The 21833-nt window shown below is 30.9% G+C and overlaps 2 protein-coding genes and 1 long non-coding RNA gene across 5 annotated transcripts; 2 read left to right on the top strand and 1 right to left on the bottom strand.

Moving 5' to 3' along the window:
* On the top strand, positions 4583-8011 carry LOC109329052 (gamma-glutamyl peptidase 5-like). 2 transcript variants are annotated; one of them, XM_019562716.1, is made up of 5 exons: positions 4583-4965; positions 7194-7349; positions 7466-7633; positions 7716-7844; positions 7897-8011. In XM_019562716.1, exons 1-4 carry the CDS (start codon positions 4654-4656, stop codon positions 7818-7820), a joined length of 741 nt encoding a protein of 246 aa, XP_019418261.1. In that variant the 5' UTR covers positions 4583-4653; the 3' UTR covers positions 7821-7844; positions 7897-8011. The 2 variants fall into 2 exon arrangements, with proteins under 2 accessions (XP_019418261.1, XP_019418260.1); XM_019562715.1 differs by having other exon boundaries at positions 7716-8011.
* Positions 11614-20826, bottom strand: LOC109329560 (dynamin-related protein 3A-like). Of its 2 annotated transcripts, XM_019563247.1 has the most exons (20): positions 20348-20826; positions 19266-19548; positions 19152-19180; positions 18947-19048; positions 18666-18734; positions 18525-18584; positions 16569-16682; positions 16353-16401; positions 16093-16202; positions 15449-15541; positions 15171-15263; positions 14951-15088; positions 14266-14379; positions 14056-14151; positions 13879-13921; positions 13560-13705; positions 13324-13470; positions 12754-12806; positions 12545-12644; positions 11614-12351 (listed from the first exon to the last, which is right to left on the bottom strand). In XM_019563247.1, the coding sequence occupies exons 1-20, from the start codon at positions 20711-20713 to the stop codon at positions 12079-12081; spliced, it is 2478 nt and encodes an 825-aa protein (XP_019418792.1). In that variant the 5' UTR covers positions 20714-20826; the 3' UTR covers positions 11614-12078. The 2 variants fall into 2 exon arrangements, with proteins under 2 accessions (XP_019418792.1, XP_019418793.1); XM_019563248.1 differs by lacking the exons at positions 18525-18584; positions 18666-18734; positions 18947-19048; ... (1 more) ...; positions 19266-19548; positions 20348-20826 and adding exons at positions 17332-17391; positions 17473-17541; positions 17754-17855; positions 17959-17987; positions 18073-18097.
* Positions 19566-20313, top strand: LOC109329567. The gene is made up of 2 exons (XR_002105550.1): positions 19566-19783; positions 19877-20313. It is a non-coding gene; the product is annotated as an uncharacterized LOC109329567 (long non-coding RNA).

Below are 21833 nucleotides of genomic sequence, written 5' to 3'. Positions count from 1 at the left end.
ATTAAGAATATAATAATTGTGTTGATTTACATGAAATTACTATATTTTTCTCATATATCAATTCTCTTTCGTGGTTTTTCATTTTCCACTATTTTGTGCTAACAAATAAAATATTAAACAAAGATATATACCAAAAATGACAATTAACATGATGGAATATCTAAACTACATATATAAATATCAACATCGATTTAATATGTATTTAGTGTAACTATTCTTACAATATCAATAAATCTACCATTAATTATAACACGGTTGACTCTCGACCAAAAGTAAAACAAATTAATAGTGGATAATGTGTTGACAATATAAATTTTTTACAGTAACATTACATAGATTTTAGAATAAATACTCATTTTAGTTTTTCATATTTTTCGACCTTACCAATTTAGTACTAAAAAAGACCTAAAATAGTCTTCAATTTTTTTAAATGTATGTCAAATTAGTCCTTTTTGGAGTCAAATTAATATATGTCAAGTGTTGTAAAACATACTAAAAAGGACTAATTTTTTTGACCTACATTTGAACTTTTTATGGATCTTTTAAGTCTTTTCTTTTTTGACAGACTAAACTAGTAAAATAAAAAAATATGAGAACTAAAATAAGTATTTGATCTAGATTTTAAACTTTATGAACATTCCCCCTCAAATGATACCCATATGACCAATTGTTTTCTATTTTGTACCTAGACTCCAATAATCTTAAAATATGCTGATTTAGGCACATAAATATCTCATTTGATAGCTGGAAATGAATTCAACATCAACCAAGCATATTAGATCTCCAAAAAAAAATGGTATTTGAACTACATCCTTACAACTGCATCGATTTTCATGTGCACTTATCACTCGTGGGTTCCACGTTTAACCTTTAGTTTATTTGGCACCATTTGATTCGTAAGACAAAGATGGGGCAGTAATAATGATGGACAAGGATTTACTTCCCCCAAACTCTGCCTCAGACCAATCACATTATATCATGTCAGTTAAAAAAATTAAACATTTATAATTTTATCAATTTTACTTCATTGTGATTGGTCAAAGACATGGTTGAGGACATAATTAGGAACAACAGATCTTCATCCTAATAATGAATTGATGGAACATCTTCATCCATAAAAACAAGGAAAACGTGGATCATTCTAACAAATTGTTTACTTCCAAAAAAAAATGATATTTAAAGTTGCATATAACTAATATTTAAGAAAAAGTTAATAATTAAAGTAAAGGTTGAATATAATTTGATTAAAATGATTTTATCATATTCAAAATTAAATCAAAAATAGAAAAATAGAGGGTGAAAAAAGAGAAAAATAAAGAAGGAAATAATCTAAAGGATAAAATTTATATTATATCTTAAAAATTTCAAAACAATTAGAATAACATTAAAAAATTAAAATATAAAATAATGGAGAGGATGAGTAATTTATAAAAATAATTCAAACGGAAGAAAGAAGTGCATTTGTCCTCCAACATATTTTTTTTAATTTCAAATAAGTGGTATATTTTCCCAACTAAATCCTACATGTAGACATTCAATAAGGTTTCCTAGTGTTTTTTATTCGGATAAAAAAGTCTCACGCTTTCAAAACATGTCTTTTTTGTATTTATTACTTATTATAGTATATGAGTATGTTCAATATTTGCTATTTATTATATTATATGATCATAATTGATAAAAATAAATTGAGAGATCAAGACTAAATATGAGATATTCAACGTTCGTTAAAAATGTACCAAAAATAAAAAATATTAAATTCAAATCCCCAATACGTAACAATAACAAAGGAGCTAGAAAATAAAATATATCACATAATCTCAGGATTTCTATGATATTTTTTTGAAACATTAGTATAAATTATTGTGTACAATAAAATTCTTTTTCTAAATAATGAATGCTCATTTTCTCTCATGATTTAGGTTGAATTATCATGATCTTTTAAAGATCCATATATGAATTTTATTTATTTTCTTATAATAAATAAGGATATTCATTTTATTTCTCACAGAGGATCTATGAAATGTCAAGGACAAGTCCCAATCATAAATTGAAAATGTTAACTTACATTAATATAATATAATATTTGAATTATATAATATTATCTTATTTAAAATTAAGGTAGTTTTATTTTATTTAAATTTATCTATAATTTATATTTATCTCATCTTTTATTATTTATATGGTTTATAGTAACTTTTAGCTACATAAAATTATATAGACTCTAATTTTAAGAATAAAATGTATTGTCCCCAAATCTGTCCACAAACCTGTCATGAAATCTATCTCTAACCAATCACAATAAAGTAAAAATTAACAAAGTCAATAATATTTAATTTTTAACTGATATAACATAATATAATTAATTTGAAACATATTTTAGGACATACTTTAATACAGCAAATCATTGTCTCAATTTTACTGTCCTAATTTCTAAACTTGTATATGAGGCATGTTTAAAATACTTCATTATTTTAAAAAGTTTCATCTTAATCCGTCGGTGCTTTGCCCCACCCGACACAACTCCAATTCTTATCCCAACACTAAATTTTACAGCCTCACCACCACAGAGGCAGTGATTTAATGTTTCTTTGTCCCAATAATAATATGTTTTGTTTTAAATTTTTATAAACTACACATGTCAATTAATGATGTTTACGATAATAAAGAAGGAAAAAGATTATTGTCCCATGTTTCAAACACGTGGTACATAATAATTTTGAGGTCTAATCCATAATTTTGTTGAAACAATTCATGTAACCAACATTTTGGTAGCTCTTAAATTAAATATTCATTGAATTAAATGTCCGTATACAAAACATTCGAAAATCATTATCTTAAAGTTGAATTGAATAACTCATTTTACATATTTGCCACGCATATAGATATTTCGTTCTTCCTATCCTAGAGTTGAGAATTGAGATATTGCATGTCCATATTTCATCTGTTTTTGTCAAGGTATGGAATTTAGGGAGAGTTCTTAATTAAAAGAAAACTAAAATATTATTGAAATGTAAAGAATATTTGCAACAAAATCAATTAGTGAATATAATAAAATTTAACATAATTTGATATATTTTCTAATAGAATAATTTTTAAAACATGAAAAGAATAATTTAAAAAATATCAAGAGATATTTTTTGAGGAAAATGATATAGAAGTTAGAAGGTGGATTTAAAACCGGAGAAAATGATATATATATATATATATATATATAAGGAAGGGTCCGCTTATACTCAATTTAAGTTACAATAGTTACACTCGATTTCAGTCATTTATTTTCTTAAATCCAACGGACCAAATGAGTGAGTGAAATAAATGATGAGAGAGAAAAATTTATCATTTATATTTAATAATTATAGACTCTTAAATATAATTAATACAAATAAATCATAAATGATATACTAACTATAAAAATCTTACACCGTTATTTTAATAAATTATCTTCTTAAAATTATTATTCTTACAAGAAGTAATACATTGTATATGATATTCTGACTCACATTCAAGTTGATAATTACTTTGTCCTTACCCGATCTTAAATTTTGGTCAAATCATTTTTTGAATCTGGACATACACAACCTTAAATTCGAAGTTATTACGACCCTAACTATTAACAAGGTTGGTCTTTAAACCCGAACCCGTCCCTAGACCTGAATACTCATTTTAGATAAAGTCTTCTCAATATTATTTATTATTATAAATATGTAATTTGAGATATATATATATATATATATATATATATTATTAATCATATATATATATATATATGATGAAATAATTAGAGAATCAATATACTTTCGACAAAAAAATACCATTATTCTTTATACATTTGAATAGAGATACATAAACATGATGAGTGAGTGACCATGAGTCGGGTCTGGCCGAGTCATGTTTGGTCTCTACCCGACACTAAATATTAACCTATCTAATTTTTGAACTCGAACTCAACCATAGACCAAACAATATTCAAATTTGATTATGATCAGATCATACCGAGTAAATCTGTAGAATCAAGTAGTGCTCACCCATAATTACTTAGGCCAAATCAATGAAATTGCTCTATTTCACTCCATTATGGATAAATGCAAACCAAAAAATACAAAATAGTTTATCAACAAAAAATATACAAATATTTCCATTATATTATTCATCATTTATATTAATTATTATTAACTATTAAATATAAATAATATGTATATTTATTGGAAAGTCCAACCATGTAAAAACCTATACATGGATATTAAAATAAGTAAAATTGCATAAGGACTTTTGTATAAAAGGATTGGTCCCCGCAACAGTGAAGTGTGATTTTCATTTTAACCCGATTAAACATGGATTGAGATGATTTGTTGCAAACTCTATCTCATTCAATATTTTAAACCAATTAAATTATGACTTTTTGTTATTTTTTATTTTTAAATTTTTCTTTTACTAATATGACAAAATGTGATAATCTTAAGATAAAGAATGAGACACAGCTGAAAATATATGATTTTTATTCATTAAACATGGGTAGCCTCGTAATTAAGATAACATAACGTGTCCACATTCATACCCTCAACCTTTAAAAAAACCACTAAGGTTGTCATAATTCTCATCTTCACCTATTTCCACCACTCTCTCTCTCAAAATCCTTTAGAGAGAGAAACAAACATGGAAGGTGCGAAGAGATATGGAGTGTTAATGTGTGCAGAGGATTCAGATTATGTGAGGAACAAACATGGAGGGTATTTTGGGGTATTTATGAGAATGCTGGCGGAGGAAGGGGAGAGGTGGGACATGTACAAGGTGGCGCGTGGGGAGTTTCCAGAGGAGCGTGAGTTATGTCTCTATGATGGGTTTGTGATAACTGGAAGTTGTAATGATGCACATGGAAATGATCCTTGGGTTCATCACTTAATCAATCTTATTTCTAAACTAAACTCCATCAATAAGAAAATCCTTGGCATTTGCTTTGGTCACCAGGTAAGAATCATAATAATATAATAATCAGATATTAATCAACATTTTTCAATATTATTTTTCGAATTATTCCTCTTAAAAACCATTTATATCCCACCAAGTAGTATCAAAATGTTATTTTATATTTTTTTTAATATATGACAAATTTTCATTGGATAAAAAAAAGTGGGACACAAAATATAGGACAACTAATTCTCATTCATATACCTTATTGGTACACATGATGCTAGGTGATATTAGGTGGCATAGTGATGTGTGAAGATATGAACATGAGTTATGTTTCTGGGTTGGCACTTTTTTTGTATAAATATAATAAGTATAGTTACTATAATTTTTTTCTTCTTTTGTAGTTTAAAAAATTAGTTTCAAGATTTTTTACTTTCAAAGTTCATACTAATTGATTAATGTTTTGTTTGATTTTAGTTTTTAATAATGGAACATTGAAATGAATTATTTCTTTATCTATAAAGTGAGATAATATGTTGGTAGTATAAAAACAAAAGTAGGACATGATTCTTATAAATTTTGAAATACTAAAAGAAATGCTTTTTATGGAAATATTTGGTAGAGAAATTAGTGATTGTGGAAGAGATTAACATCAGGCGGAGTTCAACTCCTCTCAAGTACCGGAGAAATCAGTACTGAAATATGAGGTTGAAAATTTTTTAAAGAGTTTTTATTTAATTTTAATAGAAAGTAACATGTAATCATAGTCGTTAAAAAAAAATTTGCCACGTGTCATCATTCTATTCCGCACTGGCATCTTAAGTACTGGAGAGGATCCATTTCCCATGATGGGATCACATGTCCCATTTATGTATCAAATCAATTACAATGAATCCATTCATTTAAAAAGAAAAATTATAAAAACAAAAATTAATATTTTAATATTATTTTGTAAAGTTTGATTAGTACGAAATATGAAACATGTGATTCATGTCCTTCCCAGTTCATTACAGTAAAGCATATGAGAAAACACTGTCGGCAGTATGTGTTGGCAAGTTTTTGTTGCCCTATCAAGAAAAATCTAAGGGCGAAAATTTGAAGCTTATATTGAAATTATATTTTTATCTTTAAAAGTATATTAACAATAGAATCGAATTCTGGCCGATGTTTGTGGAGGTTCTGAATCTCAGTAGAATCGTTTTATCCTTTTATTATTTTTCTTTATAATTTCTCATTTCCTAATACTATATTAACAATAAAATGTGTTTTTGTAATTTATGCGTCGCTGGAATTATGGATTAAGACAAAAGTATAGTAAGCATCTTATGAACTATATATATTATGAACACATATCCGAATCTAATCACATTCTTAATTGTTTGGCGTATTATGAACTATAATTGTTCAGACCAATGTACCAAAAAAGAGGTATATGCAAAATGGAAATGAGAGAAGTATTAACTGATAATTCCATTTGGATAATCTTTATTACTTTTAAAGTGTGACCACTTGGTTATACATGATAAGTAGTTCTCTTTGGTATAAATTGGTGTATGTCAAATACCGATATGCTAGAGGTATATTCAGTAGGCTTTATAGCCTTTCTGTATAATTATTTCTAGTGTTGCTTCTTGTAGGTTTGAATCAACACATAGGAGAAATATACAAGGATAAAAAATTCTTGTTTGTTATAACTCAGTCATTTAAGTATATATTATCAATTATTTTTCTTCTCTTTTACTTAAACTGTAGGTAAAAATTCAGTTTGTTCTTTAAAAAGGAATTAGTATGCAAAAGAACCATAAATTGATATAAGAGAACCAAATTGATATGAGAGAACTAATTCGTAATTCGCTATCAAAATAAGAGAATTGTGTTTCAATTGATTAGATCGATTTTCATATGCTTATGCTAAGATAATGGTACCCATTATTGATAGGCCTTTTTATAAAGTGTATTATTATATTCTATGACTTTGATGCAAGTATGGGTTTATGACCTATCAGATAATGTTGTGTCGGTTCAATGGAATAATCAAATAGTATATGATAGCAATGCAAAACGGAACTCATTCCTTTATGTTCTTTTATTCTCTCTTTTTATTATTGCTTGTAGCTAGGTTTAGGTTGGGCGCAAATCTATTGTACCATACTTAATGCCACTCTATATATCTATGATCTTCTGATTGGTTAAAAAAAAATATTTAAGTTAAAATTTAATTTTTAAGTATTTTTCTCCGGTTTACGATTTGTTTTTCTGAACATGGGTGATGTTTTTTTGATCAGATTCTTGGACGTGCATTAGGTGGAAAAGTGAGTCGTTCTCCAAGTGGTTGGGACATTGGTGTCAGAACCATAACTTTGTCAACATCTTCATCTTTGGCATTGTCTTCTCTCAAACTACCATCTAACCTTTCTATTATTGAATGCCACCGGGATGAGGTATATATATATATATATATGTATGTGTATTTTTAAAGAGGGAAATGTTTATACCTTGTAAGATATTGATAGGGTTTGAATTGTTATATTAATTAAGTTGAATTTGATGAAAATAGATAAGAGAGTTACCAAGAAAAGCAGAAGTGATAGCATGGTCAGAAAAGACAGGAATAGAGATGTTTAAGTATGGAGATAACATAATGGGAATACAAGGACATCCTGAATATACCAAAGACATTCTTTTACACCTTATCGACCGTCTTATTCACCATAACTTCATCATGGTATACTTCATCTTCTTCTCTTTTTTAAATACATAGATAATTCATTTACACTTTATTATTGGATGATGTTTTGGTATCTCAGGAAAGTTTTGCAGTGGAGACAAAGTTAAAAGCAGAAATGTGGGAGCCAGATACAAAGGCATGGCAAAGACTTTGTGTCAGTTTTCTTAAGGGTCGATTATTATGACAATACAAAGTTGTTCATAGATTGAATTTGTAAATATTTTCAATCAATTATTAGTCATGTTAATGTGGAAGAGGATGCATGGAACTTAGTGTTTGTGGCAAAAACTTCTTTTGCAATATGCTGCATGCACTTTAGTTAGCCCTCTTATGTTGCCATGTATTGTATCACCTTTATCAAATTAAAGACTAATTGTTGAGAATAAAGTATCTTCTCATAACATGAAATAAGTTATATCCTCTGACTAGTAAAATCATGACATATGTCATATTTTTCTAGTTTTTAAAAATATTTTTATAGAAAATGATTAAATAAGATACATGGTTTTATTGGCCGGAGGAGATAATTTATATTCCTTCCTTGTAAATTAAAATTTATAGTTTTCTGGTTAATACCTTGTGCATGGTTAGGATTAGCTTTGAGACTTCAAAATAATGGAAGAAAAGATGCTATCTATAATCTATAAGGAATTGGTTTCATCCTAGTGCAAGTAGAAGTCCTATATTTTTGGTTTTAATCACAAATATTTTGTATTGGCTATCATCATTATAAGTATTGAATATTTAATTCAATTGGTTTCACAATGAATGAAATTTATGTAAAATAAAAAAAATGTATGTGAGAAAAAGTTGGAAGAAAATATATTATGCAAGTAGAAAAAATCACTAAACACAGTGGCATGAAGAAATGTCAAATCTTTACATAAATTTGTAAGAAGCACCAATAAGCCAAAACAGAAAAAAAAACCATAATCAAACATTCTTGTATTGAAAGTATAGTCCATTGAAGTTCTTAACTGAAATTAAAGATACAACACAAACATCCAAATCACTATGCATTAGAGAAAAAAGAAAACATAATATTTTCAGAAAATTGTTTAAAATAATATAGACATGTATATAGACTTAGAGCCAGTATGGATTCACCAAACCTGCACCAAGTAAACTGCACTTATTTTCTGACCCATTCAAATCTCATCACTCCAAAGTTTTGGCCAATAAGAGATATTTGACTTCAAATGAAAAATAAAAAATGTTACTAATTGTTTTAAGGGTATTGTTTAGGAAGAAAAAAATTGATATTTTATCATCAACACTGATGTTTTAACTTATTGAAAAATATTAGATTTTTTTTTTTAATATTGAGTGTTTTCTATATAATATTTCTTAAACAATATTGTTAAAACATTTGTTAGCACAAGTAAAATGAAAGAATAATAACATGTTGGTCTAGTGGTGTAAGGTGATACTAGATCTCAAGATCAAGAGTTAGATTATTGGAGTAATACTTGTTGGGAGAGACAACCACGAATCTAAAATGATTAGTTTCTTACCCAAAAATGAGATAGTAATATCAAAAAGAGTAAAATGAAAGAATGAAAATGGTGAAAGGCTTGTCATCTTCCCCTCAAGATATAATTAACTACAAAAATAATAATTTAAGAATTGATTTAGTGAAATATATCAAAGTTTTATTGATTGAGGAGATAAAATTATTTTTCTATACCATAAGATACGTTATTGAATGCATATTATGGAAATAAAAGTCTCATTTTGTAAGATAAAAAGACTTTGCACTAAGTTTCATGCTAAGTGTATATGTAAAGTTTGATATCAATAATTTAGAGCAAAAGGATATAATTTTCTACAAGAAGTACAATCATATAATGCATATGATAGAACAATGATGTTGTCATGAGATTGGATTGATTAATAAGTTCCACATTTTTATTTTCAGCCACAAAAAATAATTAAGAGGAAAAGAAATGTGTGCACTATCACCATTTGTCCAATCATTTTTTATGAACATTTTCAATTCAATATGTTGTTTGTTTATTAGTTGGACATTTTATAGTACCAAGATGTTGAAGTGATTTTCCGTGTAAGTTAAATACTACTGATTTCTATGATTGTTAATATATGAATATTTTTTTTTGGTTTCTCACAAGTATTTTCGCACCGGAGGCAAACCTGTTCGAGCCAAAAATATCCACAGGTACGTGAGGCTAACTCTCTCAACGGGTATTTTTTTCCATCCACAAGACTCAAACCCGGGTTCTTATTTAAAGGGAATCAAACATGTACCACTTGAACCAACGTCCGTTGGTTGTTAATATATGAATATGAGTAATGCTATATCATTCTATAAATTCTCATACCCATAAAAGAGTAATATATATCACTTATTAATCAATTATTAATGAATAAAATATTACTTTATGATATATGTCATTGTTATTTATATATTGATACTACAAAAAAGTTTAGATTTAAATTTGATTTGGAATTACATAGAGGAAATTGTTATTTTTTATTTTTTTAAAAGATATTAAATATATCATATGATTATATTAATTTATGATATGATTATCGATTGCACATGTCTTAGAAAAGTGAAGCTCTCTCTGAACTCAATTGAAGTGATGAAAAGATATAAATTGGGAAAAGCTTTTTGGTGAAGGCACAAAGGAAAAGGATCATTATATATAGATATTGCAAAACATTCTCCTATACAAGTGTCTCTCTTTGCGTGCAAGTTTGTGTGAAGGGCACAAGAGAAAGATTTACGTAGAGACGAAACTATATAGAGACAATCAATAAGATCCTGATAATACATGAATATTTTAATTCTTATTAAATTTAATCTTAAATGATAACATCAAAAATCATAAAATATATTTATATCTAAATGTGACATATTACATGCGTCCTCACATTATATTAGAGTCTATCCAAGACTGTGATAGAGTGGTATAATATGATTGGTCAAATTTGAAAGACACCTGTGTCCTTTAAAAAAATATTATCCACAAATCAAATATGACAAAAGAAATCCATTATCCATCAAACGTTTAATGCTAAAACCCATTAATCAAATTTCTATGTATTTTTAGTGAAGACCAACCTAAGTTCTTTGAATTCTTGATAAAAATATAGAACATTTTTTGTTGAAGAAAACCACCACAACACAATACTTGAATTGTTTCCTCCAAGTAATCACAAAACAAAACATAAAAAATTGACATTAGTTCCCGATTGCATCACACTCCACTCAAAATTTGCAATGTTGTATTGGGAAATATTTCAATATTTCAGACTAAACGTGTACCAAATGTAAGTTTAAAGTATAATATAAATATTAGAGAGTTAAGGTTTATACAAATTTTTTTCGATACTACCAAAGGTATTCTCTCAACTTTTAGTACAAAACTAATCATTTTCAAGGTTCGTGGTTAACCCTCCCAACAAGTGTCGCTCATAAGAATCGAACTATTTACCTTTTTGTAGCATAGGGAGCTAGCGGGCCTTACAATATAATTACCCTTTTGTCCATTTAATATTTTTTTCTAAGGATTAGATAAAAGTTAAAAGCAACCCAATAAAATAACTACTCAAACCTACAGAGTGACATAAATCAAAGGCATTTCAATTATGGGATGTCATGTCATTTCACCATACGCTACTCAAGGGCAAAACATTGTCGAAGAAACACCATATGTGCAATGAATTTTAAATGCTGCTTCGTGCACGATTTTCTATATCTCAAGATGTATATTACTTCATGTACCCTTCATTTTTATTGGTCAGAAAATATAAAGGCAATATATATTAAAATCGTGTTTCACTTTTCTAACTAATGAGAAAGAAATGATACGTAGAGTGTTACACATCTGAGACACCAGACATGGCTGGCGATGTTTAAGTTAAACCAGCAGTTAATCAAGATTTACAGTACTATTTTAAAGGGATGAAAACTGAAGAAAACGAATCCAAGTTGAAGCATTGGAATAATATAATCAGCACTCAATAACAGTCACAGGGGAAATCCCTACATCTCATATATATTGAGAAGTCAATATTGGGAGCCAATTATGTCTATGCTATTACTACCAACAAAACTGTGGAAGTGCATAATTGGCAACAACAATATCTGACTAATCAAGAAAAAGTAAAGCTCATTCATATACATCAATATTTAGAAACACCATTTCAAAAAATGTGAATGATCACCCTGCTCCTATTATTCTTTCTGGAGTCTGGTAATCTATGCCAAATTGCCAACACTAAGACAACACAAGTGAACTAATGTAAAGAAAGCAGTGACCAACATTCAAGACCATTTGAGTTAGACAATAGTAATTTCGTGCAGTCGAGGAGCTTCTGGAGGCAGAACTCCAAATCCGAAAAGTTGTGGCACAATCAAATGAATAAAATGCCTTTGACTTAAACTACTTGGCCAAACGAGCTCGTTCAGCTACAGCTCATACATCAACCATGGGATAAAATCCTGACGTGAAGGGCCTTCCACTTCCATTGGAATCGGAATTAGCATTCATTGGTGATTGAAGTTCCCCAGAATGGGAAGACCTTCTCGACTTTGGGTTCTTAGGAGAAGCTCCATAATAGTCTCCTGAACTGCTACTAGAATACATGGATGAAGTTGGTAATCCATGAATTTTAGGCAAACCAGTGGATTCAGGCAAACTGTATCCCCTTTCAACTGTTTCAGCTTCAAGAGGCAACTCCTCCAAGTCCTATCGAGAAAAATTACAGTCATGAGAAAGTGATAATACTTTGTTACAAGTGTTATAGAGAATCCTACTAGAGTTCACACTGAACAGAGGAGAACTACACTTGTCATAACTAGAACCAAGAAGAACCAAACATGCCATGTAAAATAACAGAATTTGGTAACATATTGCTGATTAAAGTATTAGGACTACCCACCTTAAAAGCCTGCTGATAAGCTCGAAGCAGTTCTCGACAACGCTTTCTTTTTGTGGCCACCTCATCAGGTTCTTGCAACATCTCTTCAAAAAGGTTGTCTCTGGTTTGAATATACAACATAGAAAGCACAACCAGCAAGCAATGTCAGATAAAATTTATATATGCAACAAAACTAACAGAAGCATAACCGGCTAACCGCTATACATTACCTGTATAGTTTTTTAATAAAGACATTGTGAAGCTCTCTCTTGGTGTTGTTTACCTAATAAGACAAAGTAAAATACAGTTGTCAAAATTTATGGAATGCCAAAACAAAATAATTTAATATCAACACAACTACACATTATGGTCAAATATATGAATGTTACCATTTTTAATTTTATAAGCTGAATATTAAGAAAATAACTACCACCAACCAAAAACAAACTCCTAAATGGTCAACTACAGTGTTCATGTACTTCAACTCAATAATGAGATAAACTGCAACTACTCATAACACTTTTAATCATGCAACAGAATAAAGCATCCTACGAACTTGATATGCTAAAACAATTACTAGCTTTAAACATATTAATCATACTGTAACCATTTTAAATATTAGAGAAGATATGCATCAAATTTAGTAGATATTATATCGTAGTCAAGTTAGAAAACAGATAACTAAAGTGGGAGCTTGTTATTCAGTATGCTACACAATGCAACATTGGAATTAACAGTAGGAGACTACTTTTTTAGATTTATTGCAACTTAACAGAGCTTAAAAGAAGAATATGAAGTACCAAGAAGTGCATAATTGCTTTCGGGACAAAATCCTCTACGTTTTTCCTGACAATGTCATAGTATGATCTCAAAAGCAATTTTGTTACTGTAATTTCAATAGCTTCCGTCTCAGAATGGGTGTCAGATGGCCTCAAGACAGCCGGTGGCTACAAAAATTAAAGCATATTAACAAAATGTATACCCGAGGAATATATTGATCAAGCTGGTGATAAAATAAATGTCACATTACATATACCTCTCTCAAATGGATCATAGAAACTGATTGCTCCACATTGTGAATGGGTTCCATATGTTGCTTACTGGCTACATTCTCCTTCACAGACACGCGGCTATCACCACCAAAAATGGATGAGATACCCCAACTTGATCCACCAGTATTTCCTGAAAATTTTCAAGCATTATTAATTGAAAATATACTAAAATAATAATGAAACACATTGATATATCAAATGCACATGATTAAGGACTGGACAACAAAAGAAAAGCACAGAAGCAAATATGTAATAGACTAATGTAATGACAAACTGAATCAATAAATATTAGAAACAAATTACCAGTGGGTATGCCTTTCTCAACATCTGATGCAGCACGGCCACCCTGTTTTTATATATGCCATTGGAATTGAAGTGATAACAATGAGATACTAGTCTAGTAGCCCTTGTATTGATTCTCATTAACTAAAATATAAAAAACAAAACTTCTGGTTAATAAAGTAGAAGACAATTACAAACCGGATCAGCAACTACTCCATTGGCTTGTCTTGCAAGAATAGCCCGAGACTTCACACTTCTTTCAGAAGCTGACCCCTTATCAGATTCCAGAGTATCCTATAGGAAATAAAAAAAATTAGAACAAAAGTAAGATAGCATGAACTTGTTTGTATTCATAAGTCAGATGAAAAACATAGGCATATTTGGAATTGGAGCCCATAATCTGTATACCTTTGGCCTAGAAGCTGTTAAAGCAATCCTAGAAGACTTGGTCTGTTGCACTGCAACTTCTAACGCCTTACTTCCACCAATAAAATTTGGGTGAGAAGTGTTTATGTAGTCCATCTGAAAATTTGAGTAGTTTAAATAAGAAATAAAATAAGTAGATTGGATATTCACTCTGGTAAACAAGGCATGTTTTATGAGAGACACATTTTAACACAACAAACCAAGTCATGCTCGACCTATGATTCTATGAACAAGCATTAGGTAAAACCTCATTTCAGTTTTTTATGAAATTTCAGAAACCCCAACTCCATAAAGCTAGAAGGGAGATAAATTTTAAAATTGAAGGCATTTACATGAAATAATTCCATACTCCATAGGAAATAATTGTTTCATGCTGTTACATGAAATAATATTAAGGAAATCGAGGAGTTTGGATCAATATAAATGAGACGGGTCAACTGGTCAAGATTGCATGACTAAAGTTGATCCCAAACTATAAGGAGAAAATTTATCAGTTTCAGATTATCAACTTCATTTATAACTCAGTAGGAATTTTTAAGGGAATAAAATTTTGGCCCTGTAAGAAATTGAGTTTTAATAAACTATTATTCACATAATGGTTGCAGTAAAAAGTAGAGGAAGGAGCAATTCTACATTTATACATCAAACAAGTTAAATAGCTGCAAACCTCCATTTCTATGATGTGTGCAATCATGTTCTCCGAGGGTTCAAGGCCTTCCCGTAAAAAGTTCCCTATAACTTCATCCATGCGTTTTCGCAAGAAAGGGAATCGCTGCAGTTCAGTCACCATACATCGATGGCTGATCTGAAGATGAGGAATTTTGTTTAGGCACATACTTGATAATGTGAAACAGCAGAGATGGCAAGCCTTAAAGCACTGCCCTTACCTTTATTAATTCATCATATATAAACCTGGCACACTGAAGACTTGGATCCAATAAACGAGATATTTGCCTTCGCACCAGGACTTCAAACGGCACCTGATTACATGGAAATAATAGATAAATATATTCTTCAGTAGGAAATTTTCCTTTACATATTTGGTAAGATTATCACCAGGATTAACACAGAAAATGCAAAAAAAAAAAAAAAAAAATCAACTGAGACAATTTTCAAATATATTTTTAATCTCATTTTTAAAAGAAAAGAAGGCAACAAGACCTACTTCTGGAACAAACAAAGCTGATTTAGGCCCACTTGCATTCTGTATGGCAGTACGTATGTCATCTTCAGTCAAGTCTTCGCATGGATCCACCTCCTTCAAGATAGCATTAAGTTACAGAAAAAGCCTCAAAGGAACTAGTTGTGATAAAATGAACAGAAGCAGCACAGGTCCTAGGTTCTGTGGTGTCAAAATTAAACACCTAAAACTCACGACCGTATAAATGTGCTAATAATGAAATTAATCTGCTTCCTTTCCCTTGAAATACATCGAATTTTAATTTGTATTGTTTATATTATTTGAAACAAAAAGAAATTCTTTATTTTCATTGTTAAGAAAATCATACGTAAGATTACTGATATTTGCTAGTATAACTTCTCTAATAATGTTTGAGTAATATTTTTATAGGCAAATAATGTTCGAGTAATATTAAATGCTATAAAGAGTAAATGGGTGGTTGGATCCATGAAATGCTATAAAGAGACAAGAATTCTATTAAATGGATGGGTAGACACCCGCTACAGCACATAGAAAATGTGCTGATTGATTTATTTTAACCTGCTTTATTTTGCATCTCTAGTTTAAGCATAGCATAAGAGTAGGTATATTTTTTTATTTAAATCATATGTAAATACAGAAGTATATACCTCCAAACTCCGCACGAAGATTGATTGAAAAATATAATGAATTCGTGCGCCGCCAGATAACTCAGATGTTGACATCTCCTCATTCTTTCCCTCAACCATGGAGGAAAATGCTGTTAGAAAGAAAATGAAGATAGCATTTACTGAATTAGGAAAAGTAATTATGTATAGTACCAGTTAATAAATACAAAGGGAAAATATGAGCATAAAAATGTAGAGGACAAAAAGGAAATAAGAAATCAAATACTAGGGATGTTAGGTACCTTCAGAATATTTCGAAAGGATATTCAGGAGAAGAGCACCCTGACCAGCCTATTGGAAATGAACAATTATAGATAAGCAAAAAACCAACCACAAGTAGAAAACAAACTGCTTTTAATTACAATAGGATGTGTTATAAACATATATAACTATTTTAAATAGTTAACAAGTCATTGGGGAATATCAACATTCAAGACACATCCAATATTAACACATGCCTTGGACTCGGTGATTTCTCCATAGCTAGCATGTTCCTTTGCAACAGCGACTAGTGAAGTGCTTATACGTGCTCTCAGCCCTGGTAGCACAGACTTGATATGTTGTGCTAGAATCTACAAATTGATGGACAGGCAAATAAACATATTATGACATGTATCACTCCAAAAACTGCAATCTTAAAAGAATTTACAGTGGTTTAATATTTTACATTATTTGCATGAATTTAGTTCATTTTACTGTATACTTCGAAGAATCATCTAACAGATTTCCATTTCCAGTGATGAAACAGCATGGATTTTGTCTGAAAAGTTAAAACTTGGCCATAATCTCTTCAAACTCACCCCAAGTAACAAATAAATTCCAATATAAAGTTCATTTTGTAGCACCCAAAAAAAGTTCGTTATCTCAACTCTCCTTCCTCTCCCTTTTCGAAGGATGATACAACTTATTGGAAGTAAATTTCCAAAACCAGCACAAGATCAGCATTGAAGACGAAAAAATTAAGTAAGCCAACCTCCTATAATCAATGGATTCTATTAAATAAAACCAAACATGAAGTTTTTGCATGCTTTAGTATAAAAGGAAAACCTAGATATTATAATGTCAATGAAAGTATGATTTTTCTTTTGGTACAAAGAATACTTTATCCTGTATGGATAGGTGATGATTGTACACTACAATTGAGGCCAGCATTTTAAAAATTAAAATACATAACCAAAGACAAATTATGTTCTCAACATCATAAAGAGTTAATGACTCTACCTGGTTCAACCTCTTTGCCAGTTGAGGAACACCACAACTATCTGCTAGACTGTTGTATACCTATGATAAATAGCGTAAATGGATAAAAAAGAGTATACAAAAGTAAGAAACCTTAAATATAAGGCAGAGGAATTTCCTTACAGGGCGGCTGCGGAAAAATTTCTCTTCAGCAATAAGAGCATCCTTTATACTCCGATTCATTTGAATATCCTAATTTAACAAGAGAACAGACAAACCATTATTCAGCATCACATGTTGACCTGCATCTTAATCAATCAAGTTTCATGTGCATGATATTCACAAAGTGCCCTTTATGAACAGTACATGTATGCATAACAAGTATGTTTAACAAAATATCATACACAAGACATGCGAAGGTATACTCAAATGCAGCCTTCATCACAGTAAGATAACATCATTACCTCCTGACTCCGATTTACAACACCGACATAACCAAGTCGGAGGGGAATAACTTTTCCTTGCAACAGATTCCGGGCATCAGTACCTCTGTCCATGATATCCAACTACATTCCAAATAATACATGCCTAACATTGTCAAAATGCGGCAACATCATAATACATTTCACAGATAGACCCACAAGTTAGAATCAGAAGATTATACTACACCTTTGTGATTACACCAATCGTTCTATTACCTGCAACAGAGATACAAACATTTAAAAACATATCAAAGAGATGTGAAAATATTAAAATTATAGTTATGTGAAAGCAAAAGCCCACCATCAGGATCAGCAATTCCTGCCATCTGGACCCCAAGTAACAAATAAATTCCAATATAAAGTTCATTTTGTAGCACCCAAAAAAAGTTCGTTATCTCAACTCTCCTTCCTCTCCCTTTTCGAAGGATGATACAACTTATTGGAAGTAAATTTCCAAAACCAGCACAAGATCAGCATTGAAGACGAAAAAATTAAGTAAGCCAACCTCCTATAATCAATGGATTCTATTAAATAAAACCAAACATGAAGTTTTTGCATGCTTTAGTATAAAAGGAAAACCTAGATATTATAATGTCAATGAAAGTATGATTTTTCTTTTGGTACAAAGAATACTTTATCCTGTATGGATAGGTGATGATTGTACACTACAATTGAGGCCAGCATTTTAAAAATTAAAATACATAACCAAAGACAAATTATGTTCTCAACATCATAAAGAGTTAATGACTCTACCTGGTTCAACCTCTTTGCCAGTTGAGGAACACCACAACTATCTGCTAGACTGTTGTATACCTATGATAAATAGCGTAAATGGATAAAAAAGAGTATACAAAAGTAAGAAACCTTAAATATAAGGCAGAGGAATTTCCTTACAGGGCGGCTGCGGAAAAATTTCTCTTCAGCAATAAGAGCATCCTTTATACTCCGATTCATTTGAATATCCTAATTTAACAAGAGAACAGACAAACCATTATTCAGCATCACATGTTGACCTGCATCTTAATCAATCAAGTTTCATGTGCATGATATTCACAAAGTGCCCTTTATGAACAGTACATGTATGCATAACAAGTATGTTTAACAAAATATCATACACAAGACATGCGAAGGTATACTCAAATGCAGCCTTCATCACAGTAAGATAACATCATTACCTCCTGACTCCGATTTACAACACCGACATAACCAAGTCGGAGGGGAATAACTTTTCCTTGCAACAGATTCCGGGCATCAGTACCTCTGTCCATGATATCCAACTACATTCCAAATAATACATGCCTAACATTGTCAAAATGCGGCAACATCATAATACATTTCACAGATAGACCCACAAGTTAGAATCAGAAGATTATACTACACCTTTGTGATTACACCAATCGTTCTATTACCTGCAACAGAGATACAAACATTTAAAAACATATCAAAGAGATGTGAAAATATTAAAATTATAGTTATGTGAAAGCAAAAGCCCACCATCAGGATCAGCAATTCCTGCCATCTGGAGAGCGTCTGAATTGGCCAAATCTGAATTTGCTGGTGTAACAGCAAGAATGAGACAGGTGGGAGTTTTGATGTATGACATGATCATTGTTCTAATTCGGGCTTCAATGTCAGAAGGTTGGTCACCAACCGGAACCTTTGTTAAGCCTGGGAGATCTACAAGTGTGATGTCAAGAACATTGGGTGAAAAAATCTTCAGTCGAATCTGCTTGTCTGAGACACCTTTATTCCCTCCGGCTTGCCTATCAGTTTCAGCCTATAAAAAGAGGATAAAGATATTACAAGTCCATGGTGAGATTTTAAGGAAAAGGAGTTAAACTAATAATTATATACCATGTCAGTACTTGTGAAGTATATGTGCTATACAGATGCAAATAATGGAAATCTTAAAGTCAACAGTTTTTCAAGCTTAAAACATAAAAACCAGTTTCGGTGGATTATAGACCATCAACCAAGACAACATCTGTCAATATTGGAGAGTAGTGTTGATGGTGCCCTGAAAACTCCAGTGAGAAAACAATATCCCTCAAAGGTCATTCAACTAACTTGCATTTAATTGTAATCAAATTCACTAATCTCAATAGATCAAGTCTCCAATATTAGTTTGTTCCACTATATGGTTGCTCTATGATTGGACTAATGAATGCCATAAACTCCTAACATCAACTTCAAATATATGGACATGAACATCAAGGATTACGGCTAGATCGTCTTCACATAAGTTCAACTAGGCTCAGTGACAGTTAATTTCATGTGCCCCCTTCTTGTGGGTGATTGATTACAGGCTACAGCAACTTTTTCTCTGAGTGAAAATAATCATAATAATTCATGACTAAAAGGGGCAATCTCATTGTTCACAAAAGTGGCACTGGGGACATGTTCTGTATTTTCAAATTCATTATTCATCCAATCCAAATACATGTACATGTTCTGTATTTTGCACTGACTAATAAATCTCAGCAAGAACAAGCAATCAAGCATAAACAGATTCTACAGCTATACTAAAACAAAGAAACAAAAATAAAGAGAGATTAACAATAAGATATAGGTAGAACCTCAATTTCCCTTCGAATATCGGCGAAATCGAAGAACCTCTTCCCAGGCAAGTGAAGAAACTCGCCATACTCTTCTTCAGAACCATCACCCTTCCTCTTAGTTTGCACAAGCTGTAGAACAAGAGGTCGGCGCGTGCAGATATCGTTACCGCGAGGGAGGAAGTCACGGCCAACAAGAGCTTCAAGGACGCTGGACTTGCCGCTGCTCTGGCTGCCGACGACGGCGACTTGAGGGAGGTCGATGGTGGATTGGCTTCCGACGCGGGAAAAGATATCCTGAAGACGATTGACAAGGGAGATCACAGAGGAACCGAGAGGGGAAGTAGAAGAAGAAGGAGAAGGAGTTGTAACTGCTTCATCAGCCATTGATTGATTGAATTATTAGATCGATTTCAGAGAGAGAAAGAACCCTAACTTGGTTAGAGAGAGAGAGAAGAATATTGAGATTTGAGGATTCTTCTCTGTGTGGTTTTGAATTTTTGATTATTTTCAAATACTAAATAATATACTTGGGACTGAGTTTGTGAGCTTCAACTACTTCCTTTCTTCTCTGCTTAGTTTACATTTTCTCATTTCAAATTTCAAATACTATAATCCTTTCTCTTTTTTCATACTTCACATTAATTTAGAAATATAAGATTACTAGCTCAATTACAAAATATCTATCAATTTTAATATATATATATATATACATTTTGGAAACTGAAATACTAATTATGATAATAATATTATTTATACATTTTACCTGTTTTTAATATCATATTAGAAAGTTAGCTGTGCATTCTCATGTATTATTAAAACTTGCTACCAAGCAAGGTCTTCTTCATGAGACACCTTCTCCTTATATTATATTAAGCCTTGTATACCAACGAGGGTTGGTTCCCCTTAAGTAAAGTATCGGGTTCGAGTCTTGTGGATGAAAAAAATGTCTGTCGGAGAGTTAGCCCCACACGTATACTCCTTAAGCAAGGTCTCGAGTTCCCGGCTCAGACAGGATTGCCTCCAGTACAAAGATATATGTGGGAAACCAAAATATTAAGCCTTGTATACTCTTTTACTCATATCCAAGCGTCTTTCTAACTCTAGTTTATTATAAGTCTTAATACTTTAACATTTTGAAAATGTTACGTGAATATCATCAAAACTCTTAGTTATATAGTTTTCATATTCCAACTAATGAGTCTTAGCCTCACTAAGTGGAGATATTGATTAATTGTGAGAAAGATTCAATTACCTTCAATTCTGGTGACTTTGATAAATCCAAGTTGATGCAGTGTGAGTGATGAAGGTTCCCAAGCAAAAGTGGACTTTGGAGTTTGGGCTTTAGTTATTATTGTTTATTGGTAATAAATTTATTTTATTTTTGAAAGTATTTGTGTTTATCTCTCTTTTATTTTTCAAAGTAATTGGGCTTTTAGTCATTATTACTTATTAGAAGTGCACAATGCAGAGGGAATGAAGGGTGGTGAAAGATATAATAAGCAAG

This window comes from Lupinus angustifolius, chromosome LG16 (assembly GCF_001865875.1).
Source record: "Lupinus angustifolius cultivar Tanjil chromosome LG16, LupAngTanjil_v1.0, whole genome shotgun sequence".
NCBI classification, from domain to species: domain Eukaryota; kingdom Viridiplantae; phylum Streptophyta; class Magnoliopsida; order Fabales; family Fabaceae; genus Lupinus; species Lupinus angustifolius.
This window is presented reverse-complemented; position numbering and strand designations above follow the sequence as displayed.

What these genes read in the sequence shown, in the direction of transcription:
- LOC109329560 (XM_019563247.1), bottom strand. Translation starts at nt 20,713, where the DNA reads ATGGCTGATGAAGCAGTTACAACTCCTTCTCCTTCTTCTTCTACTTCC. An exon ending in AGGAATTGCTGATCCTGATG is followed by an intron (nt 19,181 to 19,265) that starts GTGGGCTTTTGC and finishes TCTCTGTTGCAG; the next exon opens with GTAATAGAACGATTGGTGTA. An exon ending in AAGCAATTATGCACTTCTTG is followed by an intron (nt 12,807 to 13,323) that starts GTACTTCATATT and finishes TTGTCTTATTAG; the next exon opens with GTAAACAACACCAAGAGAGA.
- LOC109329052 (XM_019562716.1), top strand. Translation starts at nt 4,654, where the DNA reads ATGGAAGGTGCGAAGAGATATGGAGTGTTAATGTGTGCAGAGGATTCA. An exon ending in GCATTTGCTTTGGTCACCAG is followed by an intron (nt 4,966 to 7,193) that starts GTAAGAATCATA and finishes TTTTTTGATCAG; the next exon opens with ATTCTTGGACGTGCATTAGG. An exon ending in TTGAATGCCACCGGGATGAG is followed by an intron (nt 7,350 to 7,465) that starts GTATATATATAT and finishes TGATGAAAATAG; the next exon opens with ATAAGAGAGTTACCAAGAAA.